The sequence below is a fragment of the Mirounga leonina genome, unplaced genomic scaffold (genome assembly GCF_011800145.1).
Source record: "Mirounga leonina isolate KUSES-001 unplaced genomic scaffold, KU_Mleo_1.0 Mir_152, whole genome shotgun sequence".
NCBI classification, from domain to species: Eukaryota; Metazoa; Chordata; class Mammalia; order Carnivora; family Phocidae; genus Mirounga; species Mirounga leonina.
Window position 1 is genome coordinate 517,658 of NW_023270380.1, and position 17,974 is coordinate 535,631.

At 44.0% G+C, this 17,974-nt stretch overlaps 1 protein-coding gene across 3 annotated transcripts in view; it reads left to right on the forward strand.

Annotated features, from left to right (window-relative positions):
* The first annotated feature begins 6,191 nt into the window (after window positions 1-6,191).
* The window catches only part of RAB4A (RAB4A, member RAS oncogene family), a 46,885-nt gene continuing 35,102 nt past the window's right edge, over window positions 6,192-17,974 (forward strand). Inside the window, exon 1 of one of the 3 annotated variants that reach the window (XM_035008409.1) lies at window positions 6,192-6,431. In XM_035008409.1, coding sequence (XP_034864300.1) covers window positions 6,401-6,431 — 31 coding nt within the window. In that variant the 5' untranslated portion in view covers window positions 6,192-6,400. The remainder of the gene's footprint in view (window positions 6,432-17,974) is intronic. The other 2 variants (XM_035008408.1, XM_035008410.1) reach the window with 2 other exon arrangements.

Sequence of the window (17,974 nt, forward strand, 5' to 3'; positions counted from 1 at the left end):
TTTTATATCTGAAAGGTATAAAACATATGCAGAGAACATAAAGACCGTGAGGGCGCAAACCACGTAGACATCTAGGACAAGAGCATTCCAGCAGAAGAAAGAGCATGCACAAAGGCCCTGAGGCCAACATCTTGATGTGTTCAAAACACAACAAGAAGGCTTATGTGATCAGAGCCAAAAGAATGGGGGGCTGGGGATGGAAGGAAAGACGTCAGAGGGGAGGCAGACCATAGAAGATCTCTCAAGCCAGGGTGAGTAAATGAGATGAAGCGTTTGGAGCAGAGTGACATGATGGAACTTATATTCTGCTCCGCCCCCCGCCCCGCCCACCTATCTGCCCCCAACCCTGGCTGCTTTAAAGGGCTATTGTTCTTTTGGGGTTTGTTTTTGTGTACTTACATTTAATAGAGTCACTCTGACCACTGTGTTGAGAAGAGACTGTCAGGAGACAAGGACAGAAGCAGGAAGGCCAGTTAGGGGCATAATGCAGAGAGAGGTGAGGCAGGCTTGGACCAAAAGGGAGCAGCACGGGGTGAAGTGGCTATGTTCTGGATGTTTCAAAGGCAGAGAACTTGAAGATGGACCAAATGTCGGCCTGAGGGGCAGCGAGGAATCAAGGAGGACTCCAAGATTTTGTCCTGCACAAGCTACCACTCACTGAGATAGATGACTGCAGAAGGCACGGGTTCAGTTGAGGAATTTAGATGTTTGCTTTTTATTTTTAGTATTAAGAAGCCTAATAGGTGTTCAAATGAAGGTATGAAATAAACAACTGTACGTAGAAGTGTAGGCAGGAGAGAGCTTTAGGAAGCATTAACTTTAGGTTGTATTTAAAGCCTCACAACTGGATGAGATCCACTGAGGAGTAAGTGAATGTGGATAGAGACCCACAGACTGAGCTCTGGGGTTGGAGAAAGGAGGAGGAGGTAGAACTTCCTGAGCTGGGGAGATGGACCGGGGAGTCCTCTGGGCACAGTAAGGAGAGGAGGGAGCTGTGCACACAGAGAGCACCAGAGAGTCACGAAGGGTCCCCTTCGAGCCCTCACCTGCTCCTCAGTGCAGGAATGTGTGCAAAGAATCCCCTCTAATTTTTACATCAATCCCCAGCACACACACAAGGCCCAGAAGAATCCCTAATCCTTATCTGTTATATATACAATTAAACAAAGAAAACTTCTCAGTGTCTGGCATCCAATCAAAAATTACCTTGCATGTAAAATAGGAAAATACCACTCACAACAAGGAGAAAAGCCAGTCAATGGAAACTGCCTCAGAAATTCCTCAGATGATAAAATTAGTAGAAAATGACATTAAAACCATTATTATAACATATTCTCTATGTTCAAGAAGCTAAAGGAGAGAACGAGAATAAGTGCTGAACGTGATATATGTATATGCAAATTGAACTTCTAGAAATGAAGTTACAATGTCTGAAAGGAAAATATAATGGATGGGATTAAGAGATTAAATATTGCAGAGAAGATTAGTGAATTTAAAGATATGACAACAGAAATTATCTAAAATGACACACAGGAAGAAAAAAGATTGGCAAATATGAACAGAGCATCAGTTAGCTGTGGGGCAAATTCAAGTGGCCTGGTATATGTGTGTTGGAGTCACCAGAGAAGAGAAGGAGGGGCAGAAAATATATTTGAAGAAATAATGGCTGAAAAAACAATCCAAATCTGATAAACACTATAAATTCACAGACCAAAGAAGTTTAATGGAACATGAGGACAAGAACCATGAAGAAAACCACACCAAGGCACATCATAGCACATCATAACTGAAATCCACAAACCAGTAATAAAGATAAAATCTTTTAAAAAGGCAGATATTAAAAAAAAAAAACACCGTGTACAAAGGAATGAAGAATGGCCATCAGAACGTATAAGCCAGAAAACATTGTTTTCTAAACTTAAGAAAAATACCATTTAAAAACAGAAATGAAATAAAGACTTCTTTAGATATATGAGAGCAGAAAGAAATCATCCCCAGCAGACCTGCCCTTCAAGATCTGCTAAGGGAATTATTTCCGGCAAAAAGGAAATGATACCACATGGAATTTGAATCTATGTAAGGGACGGAGGCATCCTAGACATGGTAAGTATGTGGGTAAATATAAAATACTTGTTTAAATCTATTTAAAAGAGAATTTTCTGGAAAATATGGTGTATATATATAGAGAGAGAGAGAGGAATATGGTATATATGTAGGGGAATATTATTCATCCTTGAAAAGGAAGGAAATTCTGAGAGGCTACAACACAGATGAACCCTAAGAACATTATGCTAAGGGAAATTAGCCGGTCACAAAAGAACAGATACTGTATGAGTCCATTCATATTGAGGTGCCTACAGTTTCAAAATCACAGGCAAAGAAAATAGGATGGTGGTTGCAAGAGCTTGGAGGAGAGGGGAACAGGGATTTGGTGTTTAATGGAGACAGTTGCAGGTTGCAAGATGAAAAGAGTTCTGAAGATGGGTGGTCACACAACAAAGTGAATGTATTCAATGTCACTGAAATGCACACACAAAGATGGGTGAGATGGTAAATTTCATGTTATGCACATTTTACCACAATTTTATAAAGAGAACTGGCTGTTTAAAACAAAAATAACAACAGAGTATGTGAGGTGTACCACGCGTGTAGAAGTAGGACTTCCACAGCACGGTTAATGGGGAGGATGGAGGTAAAGTGTTGTGAGGTTCTTATACTGTACATAAAATGGCATGGCACATATAGGTGGACCACGTGACAAGTTAAAAACCTATACCGTAGGGACGCCTGGGTGGCTCAGTCGGTTAAGCGTCTGCCTTCGGCTCAGGTCATAATCCCAGGGTCCTGGGATCGAGCCCCGCATCGGGCTCCCTGCTCCGCGCGGAGCCTGCTTCTCCCTCTGCCTCTGTCTCTCTCTCTGTCTCTCTGTCTCTCATGAATAAATAAATAAAATCTTAAAAAAAAAAAAAAAACCTATACCGTAAACCCTAAAACAACCACTAAAATAACCTTACAAGAAGTTATTCCTAACCAGCAACAAAGAAGATAAAATGGAATCATAGAAAATGTCTCTATCCACTGAAAAGGCCAAAAGTAATGATATTCCAGTAGCAGCAAGCAGAGGTATACACCTATACCAAAAACTATCATGTGTATACTTCAAATATGTGCAACTATGTCAATTACACTTCAATGAAGCCGTTTAAAATCAAAGCAGAATAAGCTGTCTGGACAGGTACAAAGTTCTATGGTAGTCATCACATCTTTCCAAATACAACCTCTTCTCTTTTTCTTCTGGGACATAACAATATTGCACTCTCTATTCTCTTTGAAATCAGGTGTGGGCACCTGACTTGCTTTGGCCCATAAAACATAAACAGAAGTGATTCTACCCACCCCTGATGGGATCATCCTGAGCTAATGCACCGTTAGTGTTGGTTTCTTCTCCTGCCCGAGCGATGGTAGGAGAGTGTGCTTCCATGAGATTTGGGTCAGCCTGGGTCTGTGAGTGCTCACATGGAGCCAGCATGAGTGGGGCAGGTGGTCTGAGTGAGAGATGAACTTCTTGTGTTAGTCATGGGCATGTTGGGAGATCTTTGTTATTGCAGCTAATTTAGCCCCTCCTGACCAAATATTCCCTAACAACAGATGTGTCTAATTACAGAGGTGGTAGTTTTAAATGGCCCTGGAAAGCAAATGGTCCAGTGGCCTCTGAGGTCTCTTCCAACCGAAGAGTACGTGTCACAAGTGTCACCAGCTTGTGTGTTTAACTGACGTCACCTTTTCCAGCCTCTACCTACCTGGGAAGAAGTTGGCTCCTTCGCAAAGTAACACCCAGATATTTCTGAGTCCTTGAGGACTCAGACACAGTTGGCTTAATGTTCTTCAACTCTAGCCACCTAGTAAAGTCACCATGCCTCACAGACCGTGACCAGTGCTCTCCACCAAGTCTAGTTCAGCTGAGGATGCCACGTTCTTTCATGCCCAATGCCACTGCTTTCTGGAACGTCAAGTTTGTGCTGGGTCCAACCCTATGCCTAGGAGTCTAAAAGGCCCCTCAGTCATTGTCCATCTGTGTCCATCTGTGTCCCACCCCATGTGGTCCTCTGCCAGTCCTGGGGAACAGGAACCCTTGTGAGGCTGGCAGCCCCCTGAGGTTCCTAATTTGTCACTAAATGTGAAGCACTGCGGGAGAGCAAGAAGGGAAGTATCAGCAACTTGCAGGACCCACCAACCTAAGGAGGCGTGGGTAGGAGGAGTGGATCTATTTTGGAAGAAATTCTTCTCCCTTCATTTCCTGTAGACAGATCTCCAATGTGCTTAGGCTTATGGAAACCTATTTACTCTATCACACACCTCCCCTAAAGAGAAAGGAGCCAATAACTGGAGAAAACACTAATTTTGCAGTAAGTTTTCCTTTCACACAATCAACAGCACCTCAGAATCAAAGTGGTCTCTGAAGTTTTTAGGATAAATTTATTTTCTCTCAAAGATCCAAAGTAACTAGGATGCAAAGGATCTTTCATATTATTATTCAAAAAACTTAGCTCCTTCAAATCTCAGCTCAAGTATTTCCTTTTCCAGTTGATACCTGGCTTTTTATTTGCAAACTAAATTACTTCTTTGGGTAGTTTTTCCAAAACAAAGAGTTTTCCCCAAAGGTCTATCTAAGTCTTCATGGTCTTAAGAATAGAAAACTGTTCTCAGTTTTGAAATAGCAGCTTAATTTTTATTTCTATCATTCTGTCCAGGTTTCAGAGACCTTGAGGTCCAGTTTCTGTTAATAACCCAAGCAATCACCGTAATGCAGTGACTCCTTTCTTACCCACAGAAACTTCTGGCAGGAAGAAAACTTAGATCCAAAGAATGGGATCCCTGTCTTTCTTCTGAAATCATTTGAATCAGATTAGCCTGCTATACTCAGTAGTATAAATTAAAACTAACATGCAGAAAACCAAAGAAGAAAGCAACAAAGTATCTCAGCCGTTGAACAAGAAGCATATACAAAATAATTCTAGGAAATTATAGTTCTCACAATATTTCAGCATGGGGCCTTCTCTCTCATTTAGAAGCAAGGATATATTTATGTGCTATTAGGATCAGAAAGAATAAAATGTAAAGCCAAATGGCCACTGGGGAAGGGGGGAAGGCCTCAGTGAAGTCTGATGCCAATTTATGTGGAGGATGGAGCCAAATGGACTAGGAAAAAAAAACGTATTTACTAGCATTTCCCCACAGTCCAAGTTACTTAGGAGCTTAGCCAAGGCATATGTTTAGTATTCTACTATATCTTTTGAATAAAGTTGGGTCTTACGAGATACGATGTGGCCCTGATCATGTTCAGACGGAGCAAACTCCCAACCAAAATTCTCTTCCTAATAAATGTTTATCTCTGCCATTTCCAGCAGAAGGGGCTTCTGAATTCAGTTTTGTGCCTTAAATCAAAATACCCAGCCAACAACTCCTAACCGTAGTTGAGGATCAAGAGATGCTTCCTGCCTATAAGCTAGATTCCCCTACAGTGGGCTGCAGAGAGGCCAATGTCTACGGTCTTCTGGGGATTCTCCAGCACCAGCGCACCTTAAGCTTCCGAGAGTTTTCTCCAGACACCAGCCCTAGCCCTACAGGAGAGGGCCTGGCAGCTTTGAGTGAAAGCTCAGTTGCACGGCAGGTAAGCCGGCCTCCCCGCCCACAGGGCTGATCTCTAGCTGGACACCTGGGGCTACTGCCTCCTAGTTACACATTAACCACGTTCCCAGATTGATCATAAAGCTAGTCTTTATGGGAGGAAGTCCTTTCCCGCCTGAGAGGGGCTCAGGACGACGACGACGAAGTTTTTACTGAGGAGGGCCAGCCGGGCAGGACCACCTCTATCCGAGAGCTAGACCCCGGTGTCCCCAACACTCGGTCACCCCCAAGCCTACAGGTCGCAGGCCCCTCCCACCCCTGCGAGCCGACCTTAGCCAGCCGCACCCCGCGGCCCGCGCCCCGCCCTCCCCGTGCGCCGAGTCCCTCCCCCGCCTTCCCGCGCCCGGAGCCCCCCGCCCCCCGCCCGGCCCCCCCGCGCCTAGCGCCCGCCGCAGGCTGCCTGCGCACGCGCGACCACGGCGGGGGCCGGGCCTCGCGCCCCCTTTCCTCCTCCTCCTCCTCCTCCTCCCCGCCCCCGTCCGGGCCCGGCGGGGGGCGGAGGCCGTGCGCCTGCGCGGAGCCGGCAGTCCGGCAGGGCCGCAGCCGCGGGGTGGCGGGCGGTTGCCGTGGGGACCGCGGGCCCCTCCCTCCTCTGGTTTCCTGCCCCACGCCGTTCGCACCGAGACGCGGAGGACGACCCCAGCCCTTCCCTCCCGCCGGCCCGGCCCGAGCTGCAGCCGGTGGCCGGGCGAGAGGCGGTGCCGCTCCCAAGATGTCGCAGACGGCCATGTCCGAAACCTACGGTACGAGGCCGGCCGGGGCGCGGGGGCCGGGGGCGCGGGGGCCGGGCTGTGTGCAGCGTTTACGTGACCTGCGTTTTCAAGTTTCCTCCGCGCTCGCATCCTTGGGGTTTTCCCTTCCTTAGTCCGGTTTCGATAGCTCAGGGTTTGGGAAGCCAGTTTAAGACTTTGCTCTGCGATATTGTCCCCAGCGAGGGATGTGAGGGACTTAGGGCGACGCCTGCATTTCAGTGTGTTCCTCGAATATTCCAGCTTGACCTTTCCTGGTTTGGAATTCCTTTCTTTGCCCTGGGATTGCAATGAGAAGTAATCGATAGGCTAATCCATGCCTTCCTTCGGAGACCTCTCGCCTCATTTATTTCTGTTTCTCGGTCTCTCGGGCTTTTAGTCCTTTTTGGGTTGCATTACGACTATTTATCAATGTGCCTTTTTAAAACCATAAACACCCTGGAAGCAGAGCCCTATCTGTTTAATCTTTGCTTCCCCTAAAACAGCCACCCCTGGAGGGGTCTCCACAAACAATTTTTGAGTAATCGAAAGCCTTCCCAATTCATATACTGTGTTTTTGTTTTGTTTTGTTTTAGCCCTGCGTGGTAAAAATAAATAATATCCTGCACGTCTCCTTTGCATCAGGCTTGAAGAGATGTTTACCAGTCTCTAATCACTTGTTCAGATGTGTGCATTCTCAGATTAAGACTTTGGGAGTTTTACAATCCCAGGGAGAGGTTCAAGTTCAAAAGTATGTACCTGAACTCAGATCACTTGTGCTGGCCTGCTTGCTGCTCGGTCAACAAATAGACGTGGAATGGCATGATGGAGCCGGCAGGGTACTAGGAGGCGCTGTCCACACTGCAGGCAACACAACAGGCGTGGTTCTGGTCTCGGAGCATGCAGTCTAGTGGGGGATGCAGAGTTAATGCCGTCACGACACTAACGAATGAGTAGCTTAAAACTCCGGGCAGGAGTTCTGAAGGAGTGTGCTCTAGGAAGGGATGTTAGAAGGAAACCTGACCCACGCTGGGGAGCCGAGGAGGTAGTAACCAGCCAGCATGGAGGAACAGCAGATGCCCAGGGCCAGACAGCGTCGGAGAGAAATGGAGCTCCAAAAATGGAGCCTAAACAGTGGGTCATGGGGGAGGGGGAGGCAGAGAGGGCCTTTGGAAGGTTTCCACCTTTCTTCTAAGAGGGGTGAGGTCACAGTGCATTGGCTTCACCTTCAGCCCCTCCTGTGACTTGTGCTTGCCCTGTTCTTGGTGCCACTTGGGGCCTTACATCTATTCCTAGAAGGCTTAGGAAATCCTCCAGGAAGTCGATAGCGTTTTTTGTGTTGTCAGAGCTGCACATGGTCCTGTGCATCCATGTGATCTGGTTCTCCCTGTAGAGAACCACAGTCAGAGATTTTGTAAAGAAAATCCATTTTCTAGCAATTTTTGGCTGTACTTTATTTTCAAGCTCCTTACCCCACACTTTTTTCCTTTAACCTGGATAAGGAGCATTAGGGAGGGGTGGAAAGTCTAAATAAGAAAACCCAAGTGGGGATTATGAATTAGTAAGAAAGGACTGGAAGAGTTTGGGAAGATAAAGCTTTTTCATTTGTCTTATATGAAATAACCTTGACAAAATACCACATATCTCTACTTCACTTTAGACACAGTTAATTGAACTTTTGAGTACCACAGATTAACTGATTAAATAATGATCAAAAGGCTTTAACCAACAGTATTCTTATGTCATGATACCTCCCAAATATGTTTTTACTTTTTTACTTGCAATTTCATCTTTTCCTCTAATAGAGGTAATTAGAGGAAACTAATGGAATAGAAAATTAGTTTTAGAAACAGCAAATATGGCAGTTGAAATTTCGAACCTAAAATAAGAATCAACCAAAAGTCCTAAGCTGTCACCTTCATTTATCATTGACCATATTTGCACAGCACTGTTCCCCCCAAAAGTAAAACAATCATTTGCCTCTTAGATAGCTGACAAAGGAATGTGTCCCTAACCTTTAAATTCCTTTGTGCTCCACGGTCATTTTCTCTTCCAGAAAAGGAGGCTCTGTAGCTCGACAGGGATAGGATGAAAAATAAAGAGCCAGTGCTTACAAAGTACCATTAATGAGCTATATCTACCTGTTTTTTAGCATATTAAGGCAATATTTCACCTCCCATAGACTGAGTAGTAGTCAACATTTTGCTGCCTTGAAACTGTATAACCACATACTGTATATAATACTGAATACTGTATATAATATTGTAATACAAAATTGAAATCTTAGGTTTCAGATTGAAACGCTGGATCTGAATATCTCTGAACTGAAACAGTGTTTCCCAAATATTGTCAGATTCACAGCATTCTTAAAGCCTTGGCCAATTAGTATGGCTTAGAACTTCCTGAGGAACTCCAGCCATCTAAGACTTGAGAGGTCAGAAATTGGCCCTAAGTAATTCCTGACACCAAGACTTGTGAGACAGAATTAACAAGTTGAGTAGGTAGTACCAAGCAATGGTGGTCAGAAAGGAGCTAAAAAGTATAAGTGGTGCCAAAAGTGCTAGGAAAAAAATTTAAAAAGTAAGGACTAAAGCAGTCTACCACTGGGGAAGAATCTAAGATAAATCTCTGCACTTTGGAGCTTATGCTTTCTACAGTGAACACAGTTTGTGAAACAGGAACACAAATGATGGGTCTTGTGCTGATTTTTATTACAAAATAGTCTTAATGTTTTTATTTTGTGCTTTATTTTGAAAGCACAGTATTATAGTATTTACCACATAATTTGGAGAATTATCAAGAGATTTTCTTTTAAAAATATATCATTATTGACTGTTGTGGGTTGAATTGTATCCCCCAAAAGATATGTTCAGGTACTAACCCCAGGTATCTGTGAATGTGACCTTATTTGGAAATAGGCATAAAATAATGAGGTTAAGATGAGGTCCTGTTGGATTAGGGTAGGCCCTAATCCAGTGACTGGTATTCTTGTAAGATGAGAGAAATTTGGGCATAGACATATGGAGAGAGAATGGGATACAAAGATGCAGGCTGAGATCAGAGTGGTAACATCTACAAGCCAAGGATCACCAAGGATGGCTGGCCACCACCAGAAGCTAGGAAGAGGCAAGGAAGGATCCTTTCCTAGAGCCTTCTGGGAAAGCATGGCCCTCCAGACACCTGATTTCAGACTTCCAGCCTCTAGAACTGTTAGACAATAAATTTCTCTAGTTTTAAGCCATCCAGTCTGTGGTATTTTGTTATGGCGGCCCTAAGAAACTAATACATAGGCTTTGGTAGTTAGAATATGACTCATGGAGAAATTGGGGCTTAATAGGTGAGGTAGAGTAAGGAGGATATTTTAGGCAAAGGAAATAACATCGCTCAAGTGATGTGGTACCAAGAAAGTATAAAATAACTTACTATTAGAGAAATCACCAAGATAACCATTACCTTAATTTCATAAAAGACAGGGCATGTAAACAAGGTCCACAAAGGAAGCATATAACATCGGGATAAAGGACATTTCTCTAAATTGAATGTATTTATTATGTTTAATGTTTGTATTTTTCTTTTTCTCATTTGCTGAAAATGGGTGAACATTTTAAGAACCAGAGTTTGGGGAACACTACACCAGTGGGTCTCAAACTAATGGGCCCCTGAGTCCTCTGGTGTGTGAACACACAGGTTCTGATTCAGTAGATGTGTGGTGGATGGAGGTTCCACACCTGATCAGCTCCCAGGTCAGGCAGGTGCTGTTTGGTCCAGGGCATAGACCTTTGAAAATATTGTTCTTTAGAGAAGCAAAAGTCTGTGATAATTTTTCACAGCCATTCAAACTATAAAGCATATCAGTCCTTGCCTGTGAATGTCTTGCTCCTAAATCTTTATTTCCAGTCATATCATTCACTCAGGCTTAATATCTTATATTCAGCTCCCTACCTAACTATTCCATTTGGATTGCCTGCGGTGTCCTAACACAATGCGTCCCAAACCCAACTAATTACCCACACCTACTCCCCAACCTTCTATTTGTCCCATGTACCCATTTGCCTAAAAGAAAGTTAAAACCCATTTTTATTTCTTCATCATCCTATCTCCTGGATCCAGTTGGTTTCTGTCTTTTAAACTGACCCCTTAACATAGTTCAAGTTACTGTTTACCCTACAAGAGGCAAGAGAAGGTGAAGTTGCGGCCAGTTTAGTGGATTATAAGGCAAGAAGACCCAGCATCCCAAGGTTCTTCAGCACAGGGACGTGAGCAGTTGTGCTAGATTTTGCCTCTTGCGGCTGGTAGCCGTGCAGCTGCTGATGAGCTGCATCTCTAGCTCATGTGCAGCAACAGAAGCGAACTCCCCGGGCAGGGATGAGCTCGGTGGTTTCTGGCAGGGGTACGTCAGAAGGGGTTTAGGTATAATTTATTTGGGGACTCAGACTATTGGTAACAAATGCCACAGCTTCGTAGGAATATCATAATGACTTAAGTAAATGGTATTTCCAGAGCTTCTTGTGCTCCTTGAAAAATGATTCCGTGTAAGCATAAATGTGAACTTTACTTCTAACAATAATAATGGTAATATCTCTTCGGTTAAGGGCCACGTCACCCACATTTTGTGAAAAGTATCTTGCACTTTGGGCCCTTTGTATGGAATTATCCGTAACAGGATTCTTTGGCAAGGGTCAGTACTAAACTGGTTACTTTTATCATATATAACCAGGCTAGTGTGTTTATGTTCTTTGCTCTGAATATTTCTTTGGAATGAGAAGAAAGCTGATGTTTCTTGAATTTCTTCTCATAAACCATCCTCTAGAGATTGATTAGACTGTTGGAATGGATTTTTTTTTTCCCATTTCTGAGAACTCCATTAGGACACATGCCAGTGGAAATAGTCTGAGGGAAAACCTTTGAATCCCCTGTGTTCTGCGATGCGTGTCTGTCACTGCTTTCTCTGTCAGTATGATCTTGATAATGGACTAAGTTCTGTATGTATGAAGAATAATTTTTTTGCTTCTCTGTAGCTGTGAATAGAATAGCTAAAATGACATGCAAGGTACTGTTATTTAAAGGAAGGATAAAGTAAGGCAAACGTAAAGAATGGCATACCATAGCACTGTAACACATAAATCAAATAAGCACTGTATAACTACAAATTTTCTTCCTTTGCAATCCCTCTGTAAGCTTTCCAAACCAAAATAAGTTTATGTTGAGAGATTTGACAATAGCAATACATCCCTGATAATGATGGCTGTGATACCTGGAGAAAGAATGCTTCGTGGCGGGGCGGCTGGGTGGCTCAGTCGTTAAGCGTCTGCCTTCGGCTCAGGTCATGATCCCAGAGTTCTGGGATCGAGCCCCACATCGGGCTTCCTGCTCGGCGGGAAGCCTGCTTCTCCCTCTCTCACTCCTCCTGCTTGTGTTCCCTCTCTCGCTGTGTCTCTCTCTGTCAAATAAATAAATAAAATCTTAAAAAAAAAAAAAAAAAAAGAATGCTTCATGGCTCGGCCATAGCCAAGGGCGTTCCTACCTACTCAGAATGCTAAACCCTTGTATGACAATACTTAGTTATGTCAGTCTTTGGATTCTTTCTATTTCTCTTATGTGCTGTGTCTTTGGCATTTAAGTCTTAAAAGCAGCTAACAATATTTAGATATGGGGTAGGATGCACTATTCATAAAGTGCTAATAAATTATGAACGAGAGGATGTATTTTAGAGGGAGGTTTGTAATTTTTCATGAATTTTTAATCATGTAGAAAAAATTGGAAACTTTAAAGCGAAGCATCTCTTTCTCCTGTGTTATAATTTAAAATATTATTGTATGTTATTATTATACTGTTTCTTTTGTTCATTTGCTTATGCCTGTTATTACAGGAGCCCTCATACAATAAATACTGCATCTTTGCACTGCCTGTGCGGACTTTGCATATTTTTTTTTTTTAAGATTTATTTTTAACTAAATCTCCACACTCAATGTGGGCCTCGAACCCACAACCCCAAGATGAAGAGCTGCATGCTCTACTGACTGAGCCAGTCAAGCACCCTGGAGACTTTGCATATCTGTTTTATAATTTGGTCAAATCTCAATGGTGACAAAGAAAATTTTTCTTTCAAGATGAGACCATAAGTTCTTTAAAAGCAAGGGACTGCTGAGGTGACTTTCTGTCCCTGGTGCTGTGAATGGCTCCTAGACACAGCCTTCAGGGACTGCTTGAAAGCACCTTTGATTTGATTCCATTTGAGAGGTAGTGTTTTTCTTCTCAGGTACAGAATATGAAACAAAAGGCCAGGTTAATAGAAAACCCAACTGTAAGACCTAGTTTTCTTTTCTTTATGGTAGAAGTCAAACAATGTTTACATTGTGTGTAATATAAATGCAACTCTAATTAAAACCTCTTCCACAAGGGCGCCTGGGTGGCTCAGTTAAGCGTCAGCCTTCAGCTTAGGTCATGATCTCAGGGTCCTGGGATCGAGCCCGTGTCGGGCTCCCTGCCCAGTGGGGAGTCTGCTTCTTCCTCGCCCTCTGCCCTTCCCTTGGCTCGTTCTCTTTCTCTCTCTCAAATAAATGAAATCTTAAAAAAAACCAAAACAACCAACCTTCTTCCACAGACCACCATTGTTTGAACTAAAGAGGTCACACAGTGCGTCTTTTAAGAAATCGATTTCCCTTCTGAGACTTGGGATCTGGAAGCAGTTCCCAGAGCATGGGAGCAGGGAGCTGTGGAGGTTATTTCCCTGGCTTTCTGGAGCTGCAGGGCTTGAATGCTGCCCCCCAGTTGAATGAACCTAAGGAGAGAACATGTTGATCAGGTGGAAGTTGGTCAACGGTGGAGGTGAACGAGCTTTGAAGGCACGCTTTGGTGTATCCATCGAGCACTTCGGGGGGAGACTCACACCCTGCTCAGTAGCCAGGGGGCTCTTAGGGGCAGACAGAACCCTGTTGTGGTGGCAGATGTATCAGCTGATCTGAATCTGTGCTAACTAAACAAATGCCTGGCATTTGGTGGTTACCAAGTAAATAGTGGTTGAATGAACTCCCCTCACTCTAAATCCCTGCTCACTTCTGATTGTAAATTGATTCTAAATGACCAAAAAATAAAAGAATTTTTAAAATTATGCTTAACAAAATTTCTTTTTAATAGGTAAGAGGTGATGAGCTCTTTTGGTCATTTTATCAGGTAGAATGCTTCCAACTGCAAGTGGTAGAAAACCCAACTCAAAATGCCGTAGGTAATATGAAAAAAGGTTTTTTTCAAGTAACTATAGATGAGGAGGTTTCAGGGTTTGCTGATTCAGAAGCTCAGCTGTGTCAGCAAGGACCTAAATGCTTCCTACGTCTCTTCTCTAGCTGGCACTGTTAGCCTCATCCCCCTCAGTCCTAAAATGACTATTCTACAATCTGAGTGTGCTTTCTTGTTACATCCATGGACAAAAGGAATTCTTTCCTGCATTTTTGGAGTAGAAGTCCTTCCTCTCCATCCGGATGGACCACGTTGGGTCAAGTGCCTGCCCCCGGACGAATTATGTGGCCAGGGTAACACTACGCACTGTTTAGCTTAAGCCGGTATGTATTTCTAAAACAGTCTCTGGCTCCAAGTGACCGTAATTGGCATAAAATAACCAAAGCCTGTCTCCAGTTTTGGGGTCACGTTCACCTGTTACTTTGGCTCCTTGGGGGATTAGTTGTTGGGCAGATAACATCTACTACAACAGCGTCTACCACAGTCTCCAAAAAATGTAAGAGACAATTCAGTTTCAGCTGTTTGTTCCAGGTAATGATCTTCCTGAAAATGAGGGACTTAAACGTTCCTTCACGCCCCTCCTCCTCCAGTGAGGAAGTAGTCAGAGAAAGCAGCCCCGTAGTAGAGAAAGCACGGGCCTCCATCCACCTTGGCTATACGCACACCCACTAGAGTTCCTTGTCTTCTTAGAAAAATTGAAATTTCCCTTGTCATTTTGTAAACATGATATACTTGCACTTGTTCTTAGTTCTTATTGTCTTTGTGAATGTGCTAAAAAAATACTTGGTGTTTTGAAGACTAACATTCCTCTTCAGAGTCACTGGAACCATGATAATACTTTGGGGGCAAACAGAAGTTCGCTATTTGGTGCCCATTGCTCTTTTTCCACTTTTCATATATTAGCACCTTGAGTAATTTTGTCATAAATATGTACATAACGTAGGATACTATACCTTTATAAGAATGAAGTCCATATTTTGGATTATCTTTTTATATTCAATTCTGTAGAGACATTTGTAAGTCGAGACATTGGTAAAACTTTATTGGTAAAATTGATATTAAAGTGTCTTGTTATTATGCAATTTCCTTTAAATGTTTACAACTATAAAAGCATTGTGAGTTAGAGTATTTCCTCTGGTATGTATTATATAATAATAAAGTTAATTTTCTCTATTACATTTTCCCAAGAACAGTGTTATTTCTAGCTATTGCATGACTAAACAAGCTTTCTGAGTGTGTACTAGTTGAAGGTTCTTCTGGTATTAACCTATTGTTCTGTTTCCATGGTTATACCAGGAAATTTTCCTCATTGAAAAACTGTTGGTGTACCGAGGCTGAATTCTCTTACCTCTAGATAAAGGGTGAAGTTAGAGTAGTGTACACAGAGTTCTTTGTGCCCAGTGTCTCGGATCCTCATGACAATGTAAGGTAAACACGGGAGCCCACTTATGGGTGAGGAAACGGAGAGGTTCGGTGCTCTGCCTAAAGTCCCGGAGCTGGGAGATACAGAGCCAGAGTTTGGACTCAGATTTGCCTTGCATCACATTCTCAAGGGTAGTCAGGTTTTTACTCTGCTTCTCTGTCTTGTACAAAAATCTCCATAAAATCTCAGGTCAGTGGCGACCCAGAATAAATATTCCCGCTGGATGTCATTGCTCTAGTGCATGTTGTAGACAGGCATTGGACATTTAATATGAGTCAAAATCTTTCTCTGAATGCAGCATGGAACTGCATTGGGGTGCGGAGTAGTGGGCACCAAAGCTTGTACCTCCCAAACTAATGCCGGGGACCTTCCGCAGATCTATGTAATCTCTATATATGTATCTATGTAATCTCACAATCTATGGAACTGCAATCTATGAAATTGCAAATCTATGTAATCTCTCTATGTAATCTCACAATCTATGGAATTGCAAATACTCTTATAGTATTTAAGGTTTGCTTCAAAGTCACAATTCGGAAAGACAACATTTTGTGTATGTATCCTCAAATAAAAAAATTAACTATTCAACTTCTGTCTTTTAATTACACTAGCTGGCGTGTTCTCTGAAACATTTCACAAACCACTTACCCTTCTTATATAATTTTATCCTCACGTATCAGAATCAAATGGAACATTCTACTCTTTAAAGTATCCAAAACTTGTTTCCTGCTTAAGGGTCATTGTTTTTATTAGGTTTCTTTGTTTCTGTGTACTGCGCTGGCTCCTGACTTCCTTTTCTGGACAGTTTTCCACTTTGGGAGAATTATTTCTTTTTTTATATGTCATTATATTGTGTAGAAAACAACTAGGAACTTGCAGTTTCGACGCTGGGTGGCTGACCAGGCTCACTCACCGGCTACCTAACTTGCGTCCACACACCTGGCCCACAGGAGGTTTGATCCCAATGAGCTGGGCAGCAAAATCGCAGATCCTGCCACAGACCTGGAGCAATCAGGGGAGTCTGTGCTGCAAATGTGAAATCCATGATGTCACAGTTCCTCTCTGCTGGCATTTAATTCCGGCTCAGACAGACCGGCAAAGTGCCAGAGTTAGGCTCTCTCGGCTTTCCCACCGTGTTTTACCTGCCCTCTGCAGATCACGTGTTCTGGTTGCCCAAACCTCCTCCCCGCCCCAAGCCAACACTTCACCAAGCTTTTGCAGCTTACCTCCTCTCTCACCAGTGTACCAGAACGTTTTTTCTTTGAAGTGCATGCCGTCTTCTCTTCCGCACTCTACTGGCTCCTTCTCATTGCTGTAACTCGATGACCTTCGGGTTATTCCGTATTCTACAAGGTCACCTGGCGTAGGGTCTCTTTCTCCACTCTGGCTCCTCACTGCTCCGGGGTGACTGCCGTATCCCTGCAGAGGGCTCAGTCAGCAGCTTAGTGTCCGGTTTCTAACTTCATCTCTAGGCACCTTCTCTTCTGCCCCCACTCGAGGGGCTCCCTTCCCTGGCTGCTCACATGCCCTATTCTGCGCACTCCCACCCGGTCTTCACTGGAGCTCCGGCCTCCTGGGTGCCACCGCCCCTTCTGTCAGGTGATGAGCTGTTCCCTCTCCAGAGAGGACACATCGACCCTTCCTTCCACCTCTTCTTCGTCCTTCAGCTGTGCATGCTTTGCAAATTCCCAGCCCTGGCTTCCCAGCCTGCCTCGCCTGCTGCTGTATAGACAGAGCTCTCTTTAGATTAAGTTCACTATGGATTTATGGTCTGCTTGCAAGGGACACTCAGTAGTACTTAGCAATCCTCTCTCTTATCCTGGCCATCTTGCCCTTTGTCTCCACCTGCTGTTTTAAACATTCACTAATCTGTTCAAGCCCATTTTCTCACGTCCGGTAGATGACAGGGAAGGAGAACATGCCCTGCTGAGGAAACCGCATCTCCTCCCCTTCCTGCTCCAGCCTGTGAAGTTACTTACCTCCATGCTCATCCTTGACCCTTGTCTTGTAGTCTCAGAGGCAAGGAGGTCTCTCTTCGTGTCTGAGACTAATCCCTGCCTTCCACTTTGGCCCTCAGCCCTCGAGTTTTCAGACTTGCAACGCCAGCCATCCTTTCTTTTGCTCCTGTTAACTGCCTTACACTCTGCAAGCCCCCTGAACACCCCGTCTCTTCTTCCCATCACAGCCCAGCTTCTCGTAAGGGTCGTCAGTACTTTTTATCTGTGGCATCCTGCTTCTTAAATCTAAGCCACCTGATTTTGCTGCCACCTTAGGCGAGGCTGAATTCACGTGGGGTGCTGGGGCTCGGACCCAGTGGACACTTTGCAGCCTCTGTCTTATTCAGCCTCTCCCTTAGGAGGACTGCTTCCCCAAATCTCCACCATGTTGGCTCACAGGTATTTTAAGTTTAATCTCTCTGAATCTGCACTCATTATTTTGCCATAAAATGGATTCCTCCTCAGAACCTTCGGTATTATCTCCCTTGTTGGTGTCACATACCAGCTGGTTCCCTAAGCCAGAGACCAAAGAATCCTCTCAGATGACCCCACCGTCCCAGCATATGACACATTTCTTCTGCCAGGAAGTGAAACATGGACCGAATCCTGTGGTTAGGGCCACCCACCTTTGCCTCCTTTCTGACCTCTGGAAATCTTAAAAGCCAAACCATTGTTCATGGGAGAGCTAGGAAGGCAAAGGCCATCTTGTCTGCTCACTGTGACTTAATTTCCTGGAAGATTCAAGGTCATCATTGGTAGTCAATTGCTGAACGAGTGTGCAGTGCTGTTGAGGGTCCCTTTCTGGCTGGTTTCCTGGTCAGTGGTTCCCTGTGCTGTCAGCTCTTGGTTGTCATTGTGCCTGTAGCTCACAGTCCTTTGTGGTAGAGGCTCCTTGAAATGAG